The sequence below is a fragment of the Phallusia mammillata genome, chromosome 8 (assembly GCF_965637545.1).
Source record: "Phallusia mammillata chromosome 8, kaPhaMamm4.hap1.1, whole genome shotgun sequence".
Taxonomy (NCBI): domain Eukaryota; kingdom Metazoa; phylum Chordata; class Ascidiacea; order Phlebobranchia; family Ascidiidae; genus Phallusia; species Phallusia mammillata.
The window spans coordinates 13,680,570-13,696,356 of record NC_137259.1 but is presented as its reverse complement, the minus strand read 5'-3'; the positions used below and the strand labels follow the sequence as shown (position 1 = coordinate 13,696,356).

The following is a 15,787-nucleotide window of genomic DNA, read 5'->3' as shown; positions in this document are numbered from 1 at the left end:
CACCTTGAAAAGAGACAGAGAGTTCCAATCTGTCCAGTAGATATAACTTTCAAAGAATGTCATTGCAAACGGATGAGGGGGCGTGTGTTCTCCGAAATGTACGCTCATTCGATTATTACCATCCAAATCTGAATGTCTGAAATCAAACCGATTTTTATTGTGGTAACCCTAGTTAAAATTTAGCTCAGTAAAAACTAGAACATTGCAACGAGTTCAAGCAAGAAAATATTTGACACCAAAACTAACTTAACGAAGCCTCGAAATATGAAATTACTTTGCGCAAACCTAAAAATATACAAGGACGTGATGTCAGTCTCAGTTTTAAAAACAAAAAATCATTACACAATAACTGGTACCAAGTCAAGTAGCCAGGCAATTTACTCTACTACCTATAACATTATTCATGAAAAATTGATTGATATATACTGTACGTATGTATTAAAATTTATCAAAATTTAACAGCTGTTTTTACTCGATCATATCAGTGTGTGCATCAGCCCAGTAAACCCTCTCGGTGACGTAATCGATGGTGAGCGCGTTCGGCCAACTGATCGCCTTCGTTATGAACGCTGTGGGTTCGGCTCCATTAAGTCCAGCTTTGGCAATGTAGGGCTGAACGGAGCTGTAGTCAGTCCACAACACCAAACTGTTGACAAAAAAGGTTTATTTAGTTAGGTAGTTAATTAAACAATTTATTCTTAGGTCTTAGGGGGTGTATCAATTTGAGCCCATCTGAACGAATGTGGAAGAAAAAGAATTACAAACAGCCTGCTTTATGACAAAATAGAAACTTTTGTTGAGCAGCACTGCACTCCCTCATTCAACCCAAATAATCACAGACGATATAAAATCTAAATTAGTACAGTAAAACTGTTTTGCTCCTAGGTGGCCATTTGATTTGGTTAAATCAACAAACCCCTTTGATAATTGGGTACTGTTTCTAGCTTACTAGTTCTTGCAGCAAGAAGTTGCTATTTGACGAATGCTGGCACAGTGACATTCGCTACGAGTTTACACCTAATATTTTCGTCGCAAAATAATTCTCGAGCTGAGCTTAATTTCATAGGTATGCTGTCAAGCGTCATTTCACGGAAGTTCCGTTATCTTCTCATGTTATTTGAAGGTTGTACTGGCACAGACATGCAGCATACCCTCTCTTTGGATGCACAACTATGGCCCTTGGTTGGTCAAAGCAATAAGTTCTGTTTGCATCAATACATCCGCTAAGTAACGTTAGCTTGCTCGTCCCGTTCAACTCAGACACAAACATTGCATCCAGATTCGCGTCCACCTACAACACAATATGTGAAAACGTGACAAACAGTATCATATTGAAACTGAAAATGCCCTGATAATTGCTAACATCAATTTGTTTGTTTGAACGACTTGGTATACTTTAAGAAGGGTTTAGAACACGTGTTGTGTAGTTAAGCATAGTAATCTAAATAGCATGCAAAACACACTACACATAATTGTTTTTTTTAATTTCACCTAAATACATCAGTTTCATGTAAACGGCTGTCCAAAAATGTACCATTTCAAACTCAATTGTGTTTGTTTCATAGTAAACAGCTGTTATTCACTTAATGTGTTGCCTAAAACACAAAATGTAAAGCCTGAAAATACCCAGTAAATTTTGCGCGTGATCCATTCGATGGCAAGGCCTTCCCCGTTCGGGACTTCGCGGTTAAATAGAACTTTTCTCTCCGTCCCATCGAACTTCATGCTGCCAAGCTGTTGACGACCGTTGTCTGTCCAGAAAAGTGTTTGTTCCCTGTAACGAGCGATAAAGTGTAAAGTTACTGGCATAACATCCTACGAACCAGAGTAAACGAGATAAGCTGGCCTGAACCAGAAATATTTTAAAATAGCTTCCGCTTTAGGTCCGAAAGTTGGTAAAATTGTGGCAAAAATGAGGCCGGGTGTAAAATCAGATTAGAATTAAGCCCATTTTATGCAAACGAGCCCGAGCTCGACCTAACTCCGTGGCGAGCACAAAAACTGCAATAACAAGAAATAAACGACGCAAGTCGGTCCAGGTTCGGGCGAAGTTTTTTTTCAATCGGACTAGATCCGCAAATAAATTCATACGTTGTGTTTTTCACAGATGCGCAAAAAGTTTGTTTAATCTGAGGGTTTTATTTGTGGATCGAATAATGTAATTCGGTTTCGGGCACAAGTTTGTTAAGAAATCAAGTAGTTAATAATCCCAATGGTACAAGGCATTTCGGAAAAAAATGTTGCGTTAATCTTATGTCACCAAATGCGACTTACGAATAAAAGTAATCCAGGGCCACGATATTTTGAAATCCTTGAGCAACTGGTTCATAATCACTACCGTCTGTTGTTATTTTCCGGATGTAATATCTGTAAAACCGTCAACGATATGTAACATATAAAAACGAAGTGAAAAAAAGCAAAACCATATTTGTTATAGCTTATCACAGGAGCCATTTTTAAAGATCAAAGTGAATACAATTTAAACAATTTTTTTTTAGAAAAACGCCGATTATAAAAGTACAACCTTAAGGACGCAAACTTATGCAAATATATTTCTTATGAACTTTTGTTTGTAAAAAAACACGTTACCTGTTGCTGAACATTAGATATGGGTCGATACCAGAGTTCTGACGACATGTTTTCTTATCTGGCTCTCGCAGGTAGCCGTTACCACACTTGCAGTAGTAGGAGCCTACTATGTTGTCGCACAGCTGGGAGCAAACCCAAGGCGTTTCCATGCACTCGTCGATATCAATGCAAGCCTTGCCGTCTTCCATTAAACGATATCCTAACAAATAATCGTGTATGAGCAGACAAAGTGGGTTACGTTTCGAAAGTGGGTTTAAACCTTACTCAAATGCAAAATGTACATGCTTCGTTACTTAAATAAAACGTTTTTATGAGTCTGCTCTATTGTCCTCATTCTATACTGTTTCAAATTTTTTTACAGGGCGTATGTGCACGCGTTATATTGTGTTTTAAGTGTTAGTTGATTAAGGTAACAAACTGGAACATCGACGGTCTTAAAGTCTTTTAGGGAGCATGTTGCTTATATGTACTCCTTGATGTTGCCACATGTGAAACCACATACTACAAACAGTTAGGGACTTGGGGCCGATATTGAAATCGAGTTTACAAAGATCCACTAAAAAAAAGTCTAGGAAGCAGTATACAAACTTGCGTTCAAAATTTAAACTTACACTAAAATGTGAAGTACGTGCAGGTATTAGGGATCAATAAACTATGTCCATTTAAAAAACTTTTATACACAACAACAGGTCGAAACTTGGTAAACCGCTGTAGGTAAGTATAAATTGAAAAGGACCAGAATCCTTATTCTCATAGTTTAAAAACTATAAGCAGCTGACCGTATTATTGACGTTTTGTTACAAAATTGTGGTCTTACAACTAAATACGGTCGGGGAGATTCAATTTATGCGACGGTGAACATGCATATTGAACTAAACATACTGGCGGCCGTGAATTGATTGAAACTCTTTTTTTAACATTTAGCTTTGAAAAACAGGTGTGATAGATTTTGCTGGGATGTAGACATATAATATACCGACCAAGCAGCCAAAAAACAACACCACAATATACGATAACGGTATAGACAAGGGTGCATTAGATGGAAAAGTGTTTCTCCTGTGCGGCCCGTCAAGTATTTGTTAAACCCTAATATAGCTCTTTATTATTTTAGTCTTGAAAATTATAGACAGTCGTGTTGTTAGTATAATTAACAATGCGCACCTTCGTCACATGTGCAGTAGTAGCTGGTCTCGGTGTCCACGCAATTCTGCCCACACTGCGTCAGTTGAGGATTATTACATTCATTGATTCCACACCCAGCTTCGTCACTGTTGTCGTCACAATCGCTTTCTCCGTCACAAGTAAGATCGCCACTTATGCAATCGCCATTGTCGCAACGGAATTGGTTCGTTCCACATGTTGGTGGCCCAGACGCTAAAAATAGGGGTTGTGCTTTTTAAAGTTTATGAGACACATAAATAAATCATTTTTTTTTTCATTTTTAAAGTTTGTTGTATTTGTATTGTTTGAGTTTTAAAATTGTTAAAACAACATAAAATCGATGCATACCATTCATGTTAATCGCAATCCAATTTCCGTTTTAATCCGTTTAATCGCAATCAAAATTTCGTTTTAATGCATACGAAATTTTAAAGTTTAAATTTATATTGTATATCTAGGTAAAAACATTCCAGTTTATTGCAGATTTCAGTTATTTGTAGGAAATATTGGAGTCATTATTAACCTTGTATGACTATAAAGTTCTGTTGTTCTTTGAAAAAAGCCCTGTTGTTCTTTGAAAAAACTTACGGCATAATTCCTCGCTCTCGTCGCTTCCATCGCCACAGTCGTCCCACTTATCACAAGTATACCAGTCGTAGATACATCGGCCATTGCCACAGGTAAATTCGTACGTACTGCAAGGGGCGTATGAACTGCACGATTGTTCGTCGCTATAATCACCACAGTCGTTGTTGTGATCACACCTGGCACAAAAAGGAGATGACTGTTGAAGCAATACTGTATTCTTTGAAATGCTAGTTGATTGGTGTATGAAGACTCTAATGAATCTTATGCAATATATATGTTAAAGGCAAAAAATATATATGTACTACATTTTAAAGAATGAATGACTTTTTTATGAAATTGTACCAACAAACGATGTGTAATTTATTTTGACAATTTTCCAAACCATTTTTAATACACTATCTAAAAAGAAGGCCTAGTCACCCTTTTTTGCCCCACTGCCACTTTTACATAGGTTTAGTTTAAAAACTTTTTCGCCAGCAAACAGAATCAGATCAGGAATATAGCATAGTGTGACGAAGAGATGTGGGCCCTGCTACACAACTTGCAAAAGTACGAGGCTAAAACAAGCTAACCTAGGCAGGAACTTGGTCCAATGGCTCTGATTAAGATTCAAATCCTAGGTTTAAACTTGAAAAACACATAACCTGAAATGTTGGCAAACAGTTGGCAGAATGGTCTAAAGCAGTGGCCGGCAACCGCCTGTCCGTAGCCCGGCATTGGTCCACGAGGAGTTCGTTACCGGACCGTATAGTTTTTCAGGTTAAATACTATAAAACATTTGCATCCCGGGGATGATAAACTAATTTGGGCGTTTTTATTGCTAAATATATGTAGTTTTTTGAAGACCAGTCCGCGATAAAATTTTAGTTTCAAAAACGGTCCGCAGTGCAAAAAAGGTTGCCGACCCCTGGTCTAGAGCATCTAACCTAACACATATAAACTAAACACGTCTCGTGTTTCAAACCTGTAAAAAATCTAGCTAAAAATTAAAATTATAGAAAAACAAGATCTTACACGTATGAGCTATAAATGCAAACTCCGTTATCGCAAGCGAACTCGTATGAACTGCAGCTGGCAGGAGGACAGTCTTGTCTTTCATCCTCGGCATCTGGGCAGTCGGGGTCGCCATCACACACATAATTGGCACTTATGCATCTGTTCAACAAAAAACGCCGTTTATTAAGTGTTATCGAAACGAAGATTTTGCAAATAAAATTCGCGCAGAGTTTTGTAATTCTGGGTTAATTTTTTTTATTTAAGCCGTTTAAAATCACAAAAATTCATGATGAAAAAAATATGTTCAATCTTGCCTGTAACTTCCAGGTCTAGCAGCTTGACAAAGAAACTGATTGCTTGCACAGGTAGCAGTGGCACAATCATGTCGTCCGTCCTCGTCCGAGTTATCACGGCAGTTATCATAACCGTTACAAACCTGTTAAAATTAAAATAAACCCTGTTATGTATTAGCCAGAAACACATTGGTTTTAATTTCTTTCACACAAGAATAAAGTTGCAATAAAGGCAAGTTGCAATTTCTGGCCACTTTGGTGAATAACTGACATCATAGTTTTGTAAAAACGTTTGAATTTAGGCTTCTTTAATAGTCTGTGACCTTCAATAAGCCATTTTAACTTTAAAGATGATTTAAACCGCTACACCACTGGCAAAACAGTTTTGTAAAGTCTTTGTAGTGGATTAATCGTTAAACACTTGGGTTTGATTTAATGGTTTATATTAAAAGCAGAAACAGTAGAAGTCCCTGGCAGTAAAGTTTTATGTGAAATTCCCTACAACATTTGGCCCGTGTATGTTTAAGGCACCCAGGCTACATACCCAATCCAAGTTGATGCATCGACCATTGTCGCATTGAAATGTCCCAGGTGGACAAGTCACGGATTCGTGAGAGCAACCAATCGCAGGCTCGTCCGAACCGTCGGGGCAATCGTTGTATCCATCACAGTACCAGTAGTTAGGAATGCATTTGTGAGTATCGCATTTAAACTCGTCAGAGTCGCAGGTTCGGTTGGCGTCTGTTAAGAAAAAGGTGGCAAACTGTTTATTGTTGATGTGTACATTTTGGGGTAAGTTAGTTGAAGTATTGAAAGAAAAGCAAAACGAAGATACAAACGTAAATAAAAGCACTGCATAAGTGGCTTACTACTAAATTTCCAGATGGCTCGCATAGACAATGTTTTTAAACTACATGTACAACCAAAACGTACAAAGCAGCTAGAGAATCATCCTGGAGTAAATTTTCCCTCAAAAGATTTACCAGGCCCAAAGGGGTAAATAAATTGGGCAAATTTTTGATAAACAAAATTGGTGTGTCGAAGAAACTTAGGGGTAAATATTCAGTGTGTGAAAGACACTAGGAGATAAATTTAAAATTATGAAATCATCAAAGGGTAAACGATAAACCTATGTGGTAGCTTATGACAATTCAAAACCTTAGTTTAATATGATTGGTTGGCTGTTGGGACACACGGAGAGGCTAATCTAAATTCCGCTAATGAATAATAACAATAATTGGTTAAGACTTACTGCAAATCGAGAGCGATTCGTCGCTTCCATCAGAACAATCATTATCCCCATCGCATACATAGCTACCGTAGATGCACACGTTCGTAGTAAGGCATCTGAACTGTGTACAACAAAGGTTTAACAGTGTAGTTAGAAAACCGTGAGGTTCAAATACTAAACAGAGTTAAAAACAAGGCCAAAATTTTGCATGCACTCGAAATTAATCACGAAACCCGACTCAAACCCAACATTTAGGACTGAAAGGAACTGACATTGCAACACAAATGAGGCCGAGTGTAAAAAACAAAGATAAAGTTGGTAAATTGTTTGTTTAAAATCACAGAAAAACAGGTTTGAAATCGTTACTTACATAACCGGGTCGACACGTGGCGTCTACACAATCCTTTTCATCGGACACCACACCGTCTCTGCAGTTGTCGTAGCCATTGCAGACAAGATACTGAGCCAGGCAACGTCCGTACAGACACTGGAACTCGCCAGGTGCACAAGTCGGAACCGCTGATAAATGATAAAATGCAGAGTCAAACGCGGTGGTCAAATTTGATTTTCAAAAATGGCAAAAACATTACTAACGGAATACACATTAACCGTTTAAATTCCACCAGATATAACCTATTTATAAAGTTGTAATCGTTGATATTTAGTACAATTTAGCAACATGAAACAAAATACTGTAGCATAAAAATGTAACATGGCGTTAATACTAGCACAGTATTAAGAGCATAGGATTTAAACTAAATATACTTAATCAGTTTGAAAAAAACAAATTAGGCTTTCTTTAATTGTTTCTTTCGGTTTTCGTTCGCTTATACGCCGAAACTAATAGTTACGCTTTAATACCATGTTTTTTTTTATCACGAAAGAAATATTTTTTCATGGAAAAGTTCATGTCAGATTTCATCTACGAAGCTTTTTCATATGATGTGACACGACTATATACATGACAAAGAAAAAACTTACGGCAGCCCAGTTCGTCAGAACCATCACCACAATCGTCAGCTTGATTACATAAACCACTGACGGAAATGCATTTGCCGCTTGGACAACGATGTTGAGATGGCAGGCAAACATGGTCAGCTACAAATACAATATTTATTCAAGAAACCTGCGATCTGCTTTTACGCCTACTAACATTTTCTTTCGTATATTTTTTACCGACATATTTGTTATTAACAATATCTTACCGCACACTCTGTCTGACTCATCGACTCCTCCCACACAGTTGGTGTAACCGTTGCATACCGCTGATTGACTGATGCAGTTACCGTTGGGACAGGTGTAACGGTCACTGTTACACTTGTCCTGTCCGCTCTGTGATAAAAAGATAAAATTACCTAAAAGCGACCAATGTTGATTTAATCTTAAACTATCTGATTTGGGATTTGTTATGATAATTTTCACCTACAAGCAGCAGCGAAAAATATCCCTTGATTCTATTAGAATAAAAAACTTAAGATGCATATTACCTAAATGAAATACACACATCGTCATGAGTCACTCAGGTGAGTTTTTTGGTGACTTCAGAATTATATAATGTACCATGCAAAGGGTTAGCATTTGAAAAGAAGTTGGTGCCGTTTTAGAGTTCACTTAGAGGTGGGTAATTGGTTCAGCATGTTTTGGTTTTAATTGACTTTACTTGCCGGCCGTAAGTTCTTGGAGTTAATATTGGATCATTGTATGAACGCTATATTACCCTGGTAATAACCTCTTTATACAACATCAGAAAGTATATAAGATCTCAAAGAATTATAACAACTTAATGCTGTAGTTTTTGCCACGCCACGAAAAAAAACATTGCACTCTGGACTGTAAATCAACAACAGAACGAAATAGATCTGTTTGTTTGCACGTATTCGCCCGCGCCTTCATAGCTCAGAGGTTAGAGCACTAAACCAGGGGTCGTGAGTTCGATTCTCACTGGAGGTTTTGTTTGGATCTTGTTTTGCATTCAGGTCAAGTCATGCGGTTGCAATGAGTTCAGTTGTACAAATAGTGATTTTGTCACAAAGAAAGTTTTAAACCTTTTTATCACTTACGTCAACAATGCAATCTTTTCCATTGTTTGTGAGGAAATAGTTGTTGCCGTCATCAGGGCAGCTGCATTCAGGTTGACTGTTCGGTCCCACTGTGCAAATATGACTGCAGCCTCCATTGAATCTGTAACCCAATTATTATTTGTGGCGTGTTCCAAACAATAAGCTGTGCTTGTTAATTTTAATGATCATAATAGTAAGACCTACGGTGGAAATGTTTTTATTTAACGCCCAAAATGAGTTACCATCACGTTCTAGAGCAGCGGTTCCCAAACTGGGGTCCGCGGTCCTTTAGGGGTCCGTGGGGCAATTTTTGGGGGTCCGCGAAGCGGTTGAAGTAATTCTATAATCTTTTTTGGCGTCAGTTTGTGCCACTAAATAAGTTTAAATCAAAGTAGAATTGAGAATCGACTGTCTCGATTGCTAAACAATGGCCTTTATTGAATGACAACTATCAAAAATGCAATTGTTCGCGCACAATCGTAATGATTTTTGTCCTGTTTGTGATGTCATATGCTGTCTTTGGATGATTGTTATGCGCAATTTTGCATAATTAGCTAAAATCCTGCAATCAACTTTAGTTTTCATGAAATACACATTTAGGCTTAAGGACCGCGAGCCCTCGAAATAATGGCAAAGGGGCCGTTTTGAAAAAAATATGAAAGAGTTTGGGAACCACTGTTTTAGAGAAAAGAGGTCAAACAAAAACCTTTGATTTCTACAATAAAGCAACTATGCCTGGTGGAAAAGCTGTACTTCGGGAGTTCGAGTGCCTTTCAACTTAGACCAAACATCAAACAGACAAGTTAATACTTTCAACAAAGTGTTAGGGTAGCAGTAGCGTAATATCTATTGCTGAGAGACCACTGTAGGCCATTTTTGGATTCAAGGTACAGCTTGAAAAAAGCAGATCATGTTTTGGTGTGCTATAAAATTAGGTTTTAGAAGGCGTGTTACGTGTGTTATCTTCCACTGTATGGTTTGTCTCTTTTATCCAGGTTCCATTTTCTACCTTTCATGTAATGTGCGCTCAAAATACGTATTTTTCATAGGAAGCTTACGCATAGCTAAGCTGGCGAAACCCTTGAGTGTAGAGATATAATATGCGAAAGGTGTTAAATAAAGCCGCAAAAACAGTTGCAAACTGGAATATTTGCAAAATAACCCGATTTGGAAGTTCGGTAAAAGGTAGAAACCGTCATTACTGACTGAAACTGAAACATTTTGTCAACAAAGACCTAAATTTTGACATTATAACGAATTTCTATACCCTAAAACCCCACAAAAAGGTTAAATTTTTGTACGAAGAGGAAACTTAAATAGTACAAACATAGGTCGTACCTTGTACATGGATCGTAACCAGAGCAATCGCCCTGTTTGCGGGTTGAATATCCAACAACGTCCATAGGAGAGGAATTGAGTTCGTTCCTTATCATTGTGACCGATCCACCATCCACCTTGTTTGCTCTAAACATATCCAAATGAGAAGCAGATACTAGGTAAACAGACTCTAATGTTTTGTTTTTCAACTGCAATTGGTTTAAATGTGTGCAGGAACTTGGCCGAATGGCCTGGCGCGCCTGACCCACATACAGGCATAAAAAAACTTGATCGGGATTCGTCCCCGGGAGTGTCCTGCGTTCGAACCGCGTGAAAAAAAGAAACAAATGGTTTAAATGCACTTAGCAATACCACTAGAAAGTATACTATACCACAAATAAGCCGATATTGCACTGAAATGTAGGTGTAGTGAATTTAGCCAACTTAATGCTGTAGTTTTACCACGCAAAAAAATAAAATAAAAATATAGACACAATGCACGCTGGACTGTAAATCAACCATAGAAACGAAATAGATCTGGCATGCCGCTATGTAGTTCGTTTTTGTTTCTACAATCCAACTACCTGTAAATGCCTCTTGTGCCCCAGTCAGCCCAGTACACGAACTGATCAAGAATATCAATCGAGAAGGGATGGTCATAACTCCGCAGCACCATCTGGCGGCCAGTTCCATCCAGATTACTTCGTTCGATGCGCTCTTGACCGCTAATTGAAAAAAATACTTTATTACAAAAACACACTGAAATCAGTTTCTACGTATTTTTTCAAATTATGCATCAAGTGAGTTGTACCTATTCACAATGGACCTTCTTGCAAAGAAGAAATATGCATAAAGTAATAGCCTCAAAATGTTCTCACCTTTGGGCGTCGACCCAGTACAGCATGTCAGTATCGAAATCAATAGTAATTCCGTTCGGCCAATACAAATCCGTGTCGAAAAGTGTTGTTCGAACATTTCCGGCTAAAGTGGCTCGTTCGATCTTAGGTTGTGTTCCCCAATCAGACCAATACATAAAACCTACATACGTAAAAACAAATGAAAGAAAAGTCAAAACAATGGACTGCAACAGAATGATCAAATAGTGAAAATGTGCCAGATTTAAACTGGAAATTAAAAAGCCCCGTTTGTTTCATTTTTTATGTCAACTCCTAGCTGCCTTAATCTCCTGCCGAGCTGCCTGTCTTATTGCAAGACCGTAGGATAACTTTTTAGATGATATTTCGACGTTTAGAGTTTAAGACTTCAATTTTTAATCTTTGAAAGTTCAAATTGTTCTGAAAAGTTCAAACATCTTGTCAAATATATAACAGATCCTCGCCTCTGCACGGGTCGAGTGCGATTCCTCTCGGTTTGTCAAGTCCATCAATCAGCGTTGTTATGTTGCTTCCGTCGATGGACACAGACTTAATTGTTTTGTAATAATTGTCGGTGAAAAACAGGCGACGATGGCGCCAGTCGTAATCCATACCTGCAACACAAAATTAGATCCGAGTTTTAGTTACTTTTTTAGGCTACGTAGTTTTTTGCACAAGATAAGGTTTTCAAAACAGGAACATGAATATCAACACCATGTTTGAAAATCACTCTGTTTTTCTTAGAAAGGCCGAGTGGTCTAAGGCGCCGCACTCAAGCTGCAAGGCTTCATCGTATTACGCTGGCATGGGTGTTCTGGTCTTCAATTAAAGCATCCTGCTAATGTTCTGTTTTTTTTAGTCCTCACCTTCAACAGAATACAATCCACTTTCTACGATGTATGTGGGTGAAGGTCGGTTCGTATCAAGCGAAATGTATCCGATTTTTGATTGTGTGCTTTGGTACTGAAAAATAAACATGATAATATACGTTAAAAAGTCACGGAAAAAAGTTTTTTTCCAATAAAAGTCGAAAAGAAAAAACTTATGCATTGCAAACCACAGTTGTTAAAAACAATCCTCATGAAAACTGTTGAAATTTTATACTTTTGCAACCGAGTATTTGGTAAACCCTTAACAAACATTTACGACAGCGGTGCAATATGCTTGCTGCTCCATTGCTATGCTATGTTCATGTGTTTGCTTGCGCAGACAATTCCGTGTAATCGCGTAATGGTTAATAGCATGTGAATCGAAAATCGCAACAGTAACCATTGTTGTAAAAAACGTACGGTAATTTGCATAAACATGCTCGGCGAATTGCGATTAACCAGGTTCGTCTGTATTATGTAAAAAACTAATTTAACAAACCCTTCGTTAAACCTAACAATTCCCAGTTGTTCCAGAACAATAAACTTACCGTAACAAAATAACACCGCTTGTCTTCCAAATCATATGTGAGAGCTATAGGATATGTGACAGACACGGATTGGAATGGTTGTGAATGATCGTCTGGATTGATATGAGCGGATTCTATGGTCGTTTGTGTCGAATAAATGATAAAGTCATCCGCGTCTGGCAAATAGAAGTAAGTATTGAACCCTTTACTAAGTATTGAGACCACAGATCAGCAAAAAATGATTCTGCCGATATTCGCCTAAATTCGAAAAAAATGTTTGCCATCATACAGACTACCCTTTCACATCCAGCTCTGTGTTTGCTTTTGAGATTTAAACGATATTTTACCTTCGCAAGTCACTTTATCGGTGTGTAGAATTCCGTATGAGCAACCGCATTTCTTGGTGTTATCAGGCATAGCGTAACACAACTGCTCACAACCACCGTTGTTGTTCACACATGGATGGGTCTGAAATTGCAATAAAAGGACCGTAATAAAACACATTTTGACCAGCTGTTTAACTCATCAAACGCCAATGTTACTTTTAATTACACTACATTTTTGACTTAAACTGCACAACGAAATATGCAGAAAATCTATTTAATGTAGCATATATAAGGGCTGTATAACCAAACGGTAAAATTCTACAATATCCATGTTTAGGTCAAAAACAAAACAATTTACTTGTGGATCATCAGGCTGAATAGATTGATCGAATATTGCCAAAGCTCTCAAGTCTTCAAGTCCGCCTTGTAATTGTTCCGGGTCATCTTGGTTTGCAGGGTCTTTGCTGGCCCGGTACAACTGCATCACAAGTGTTAAAAGACATAGCGGTAAGCACAGGTATAATGTGTTACCAAATACACAGACTTACTGATTTAAGGTTGTAGTCAATCCAGTAAATGTAATCCTGGTAGATAGCAACGCTGTATGGAGCCGGGTAGTTTCGTCCCGATCTGATCGTTACTCGGTTTGTACCATCCCAAGACATCTGCAAAAACCAAAAAAGTTTGCTAAAATTGAACTGTTTGTAAAATTTTATTCTATGCGTCGAAAACAGAACCGTTAAAGTACGGTTCAGTGTCAATAGAAGTTTAGTGTAATTCTGTGTCCCTCATGTTCGATGTAAATTGCCACTCTGTTTAGTACAGCACAGAGTAGCTACAATCTGGTCAGATTATCGGGTCGGTTTTGGACTTAAGTTTATATAAAGCGGGTTTAAATCGGACCTGACTGCAAACACGTAATTATTTTGGCTTATATTTTTTAAATAATATTTTTGGCCATTTACTAACTTTCAGAGCTAAATCAGACTACAAAAGTTAAATCGGTTTTTAGCCGGATTTTGGGCTTATACTTTTGGGTATAGAACGTCGCTTTTTGAGTGACATGACTAATAATACAAGCGTAAATTCCAATCCCACTTCTAAAGTGTGTGTGTGTTTAGCATATCCAAGTCGTTTTCGAAATTGATGGTACAATAGGGAAAAAAAAACAAATACCAACCTTTTGTATCGTGGATGCTTTGTCGTCTGCCCAGTATAAGTCATGAGTGCTAAAGTCGATCACCAACCCGCGAGGACTTGCTAATCCGTTTGTTGCAAGTACGGTGCGGTTTGAGGCGTCTAATAAGGCTCGTTCAATTTTCGGACTTTGGCCTGCGTCGGTCCAATAAAGGTATCTGAAATAAAGGCAATGTAAGTTGCTACCGTATTTGTTCTTGGACATCACACAAAAATGTTGCAACGTTGAACTTTGGGTAGGATAGCAATGTTTATGGGTTTTTTGACAAATCATAGGTGCTTCTCACATAAGACATATAAATTAAAATACGAATTTTTATTTCACTGATGATGTCTGTGTAATAAAATGAATACGTTTTTTTGCACATCGCTGGTAATTTTGATTTTAGTATAACTACTTTTCAAGCCCTGTCCTAACTTAGACAATTACGAAACTTAATAATATATTGTTTTTGTGATAGAGACCATTTAGCAACCTTGGGTATAAAAAGGCACAAGAAGGTGGTGACTGCAGAATGAATGACCAAAAATGTACAACCGTAAATTTAGGCAATTGAATTGACAATATGCACTAACTGGTTATAGTGAAGGAAAATAGTTAGGTTTAAACGGATCTTACCGCTTTATCGGGTTGACAACTATTGTTCTTGGCGAGTCCTCCACGGATTTCAGAAGAATTACGCGATACGTTCCATCTACCCTTGCGATCTCAACGTATGTGACATCGGAAAAGGCGTTTGTAAAATAGAGATTTTCTGTAGAACATCATTGACTCAGTTTTACACTTTGTGTTAATTTGCATTGGATTTGAAATTTGCTATCGTCGAAAAATAAGTACCGATTGTTGGCCAAGTATAGGCGACTACAGTTCAGTGCAGTAGCAGCAATCGATAAGTGAAAAATCCTGTCACAAACTGTTTCAATTTCAAATTGGTAATTGATTAACAGTTTGACTCATTTTGATGAGACAGTTGTGGAAAAACAGTGACCTAACCTACAGTCTACTAAATTTTATACCAAATTTATCAATTCGACCAGCTGAGGCGTTTCACGAGTCATGGGCATCATACAGTGAAACATTAAAAAACTAAAAACTGTTTCTGGAAAACCCTATTAACACCTGAAATAAACAGTTTATCACCATTAACTATACCTATTAATTTATATAATCTAATATATCCATACAAAGTATCAAAACGTCGTTATTCGATCTAACTCTTAGTCGACCACAGGTTAAGAGTCATAACTCAAATAGATAGCACTACTGCGTTATAACATACATAGACACCAATGCCTTTAAATAGTTTACTGTAATGTATGTGGAATAAGTTTGACACTAAGGTTCGACTTTAGTTTATAAAAGCATGTTCCTGTCCTATAAGGTATTTAGTTGAATTTGGCATATTTTTTCCCGAGAAAACTTACGTGCTATCCAATCTATAGCAAATCCGGTGATTCCACCTGCACCGATACCACCGTAGAGTGCAAGACGTGTTCCCTGACCTGGCGCTTTGTACTCAAAGATCCCGTTATAATATTGTCCATAAAAAGAGCCAGAACTTCCACCCGGGTAAAAGCTGCTCCACATTACGAGACCCTTTGACATGTCCACGTCCACCTCCGTAGTATTGGTGTCTGTTCATACACAAAATAAATGTTAAAAAAAAAAAAAATTTCCACAACCTTAACCGAAAAAATCGAGCAATTCCCAAAGTAAATCAAGAGGCTTTGGTATATGTAGCCAATTTACTGCAACGA

At 37.8% G+C, this 15,787-nt stretch overlaps 1 protein-coding gene across 1 annotated transcript in view; it reads right to left on the bottom strand.

The window, feature by feature from the left end:
• Positions 1–15,787, bottom strand: part of LOC145204215 (low-density lipoprotein receptor-related protein 2-like) — an 85,006-nt gene that overhangs the window by 15,872 nt on the left and 53,347 nt on the right. Inside the window, exons 46-73 of the mRNA XM_080076691.1 lie at positions 15,455–15,664; positions 14,649–14,784; positions 14,013–14,187; positions 13,381–13,497; positions 13,191–13,310; positions 12,854–12,974; positions 12,528–12,682; positions 11,977–12,073; positions 11,575–11,724; positions 11,114–11,273; positions 10,820–10,960; positions 10,257–10,382; positions 8,919–9,039; positions 8,064–8,190; positions 7,840–7,956; positions 7,229–7,377; positions 6,880–6,979; positions 6,172–6,368; positions 5,649–5,770; positions 5,353–5,493; positions 4,339–4,514; positions 3,751–3,963; positions 2,590–2,788; positions 2,275–2,367; positions 1,627–1,774; positions 1,152–1,291; positions 473–646; positions 4–136 (exon numbers count right to left, since the gene is read on the bottom strand). Coding sequence (XP_079932817.1) covers positions 4–136; positions 473–646; positions 1,152–1,291; positions 1,627–1,774; positions 2,275–2,367; positions 2,590–2,788; positions 3,751–3,963; positions 4,339–4,514; positions 5,353–5,493; positions 5,649–5,770; positions 6,172–6,368; positions 6,880–6,979; positions 7,229–7,377; positions 7,840–7,956; positions 8,064–8,190; positions 8,919–9,039; positions 10,257–10,382; positions 10,820–10,960; positions 11,114–11,273; positions 11,575–11,724; positions 11,977–12,073; positions 12,528–12,682; positions 12,854–12,974; positions 13,191–13,310; positions 13,381–13,497; positions 14,013–14,187; positions 14,649–14,784; positions 15,455–15,664 — 4,058 coding nt within the window. The remainder of the gene's footprint in view (positions 1–3; positions 137–472; positions 647–1,151; positions 1,292–1,626; positions 1,775–2,274; positions 2,368–2,589; positions 2,789–3,750; positions 3,964–4,338; positions 4,515–5,352; positions 5,494–5,648; positions 5,771–6,171; positions 6,369–6,879; positions 6,980–7,228; positions 7,378–7,839; positions 7,957–8,063; positions 8,191–8,918; positions 9,040–10,256; positions 10,383–10,819; positions 10,961–11,113; positions 11,274–11,574; positions 11,725–11,976; positions 12,074–12,527; positions 12,683–12,853; positions 12,975–13,190; positions 13,311–13,380; positions 13,498–14,012; positions 14,188–14,648; positions 14,785–15,454; positions 15,665–15,787) is intronic.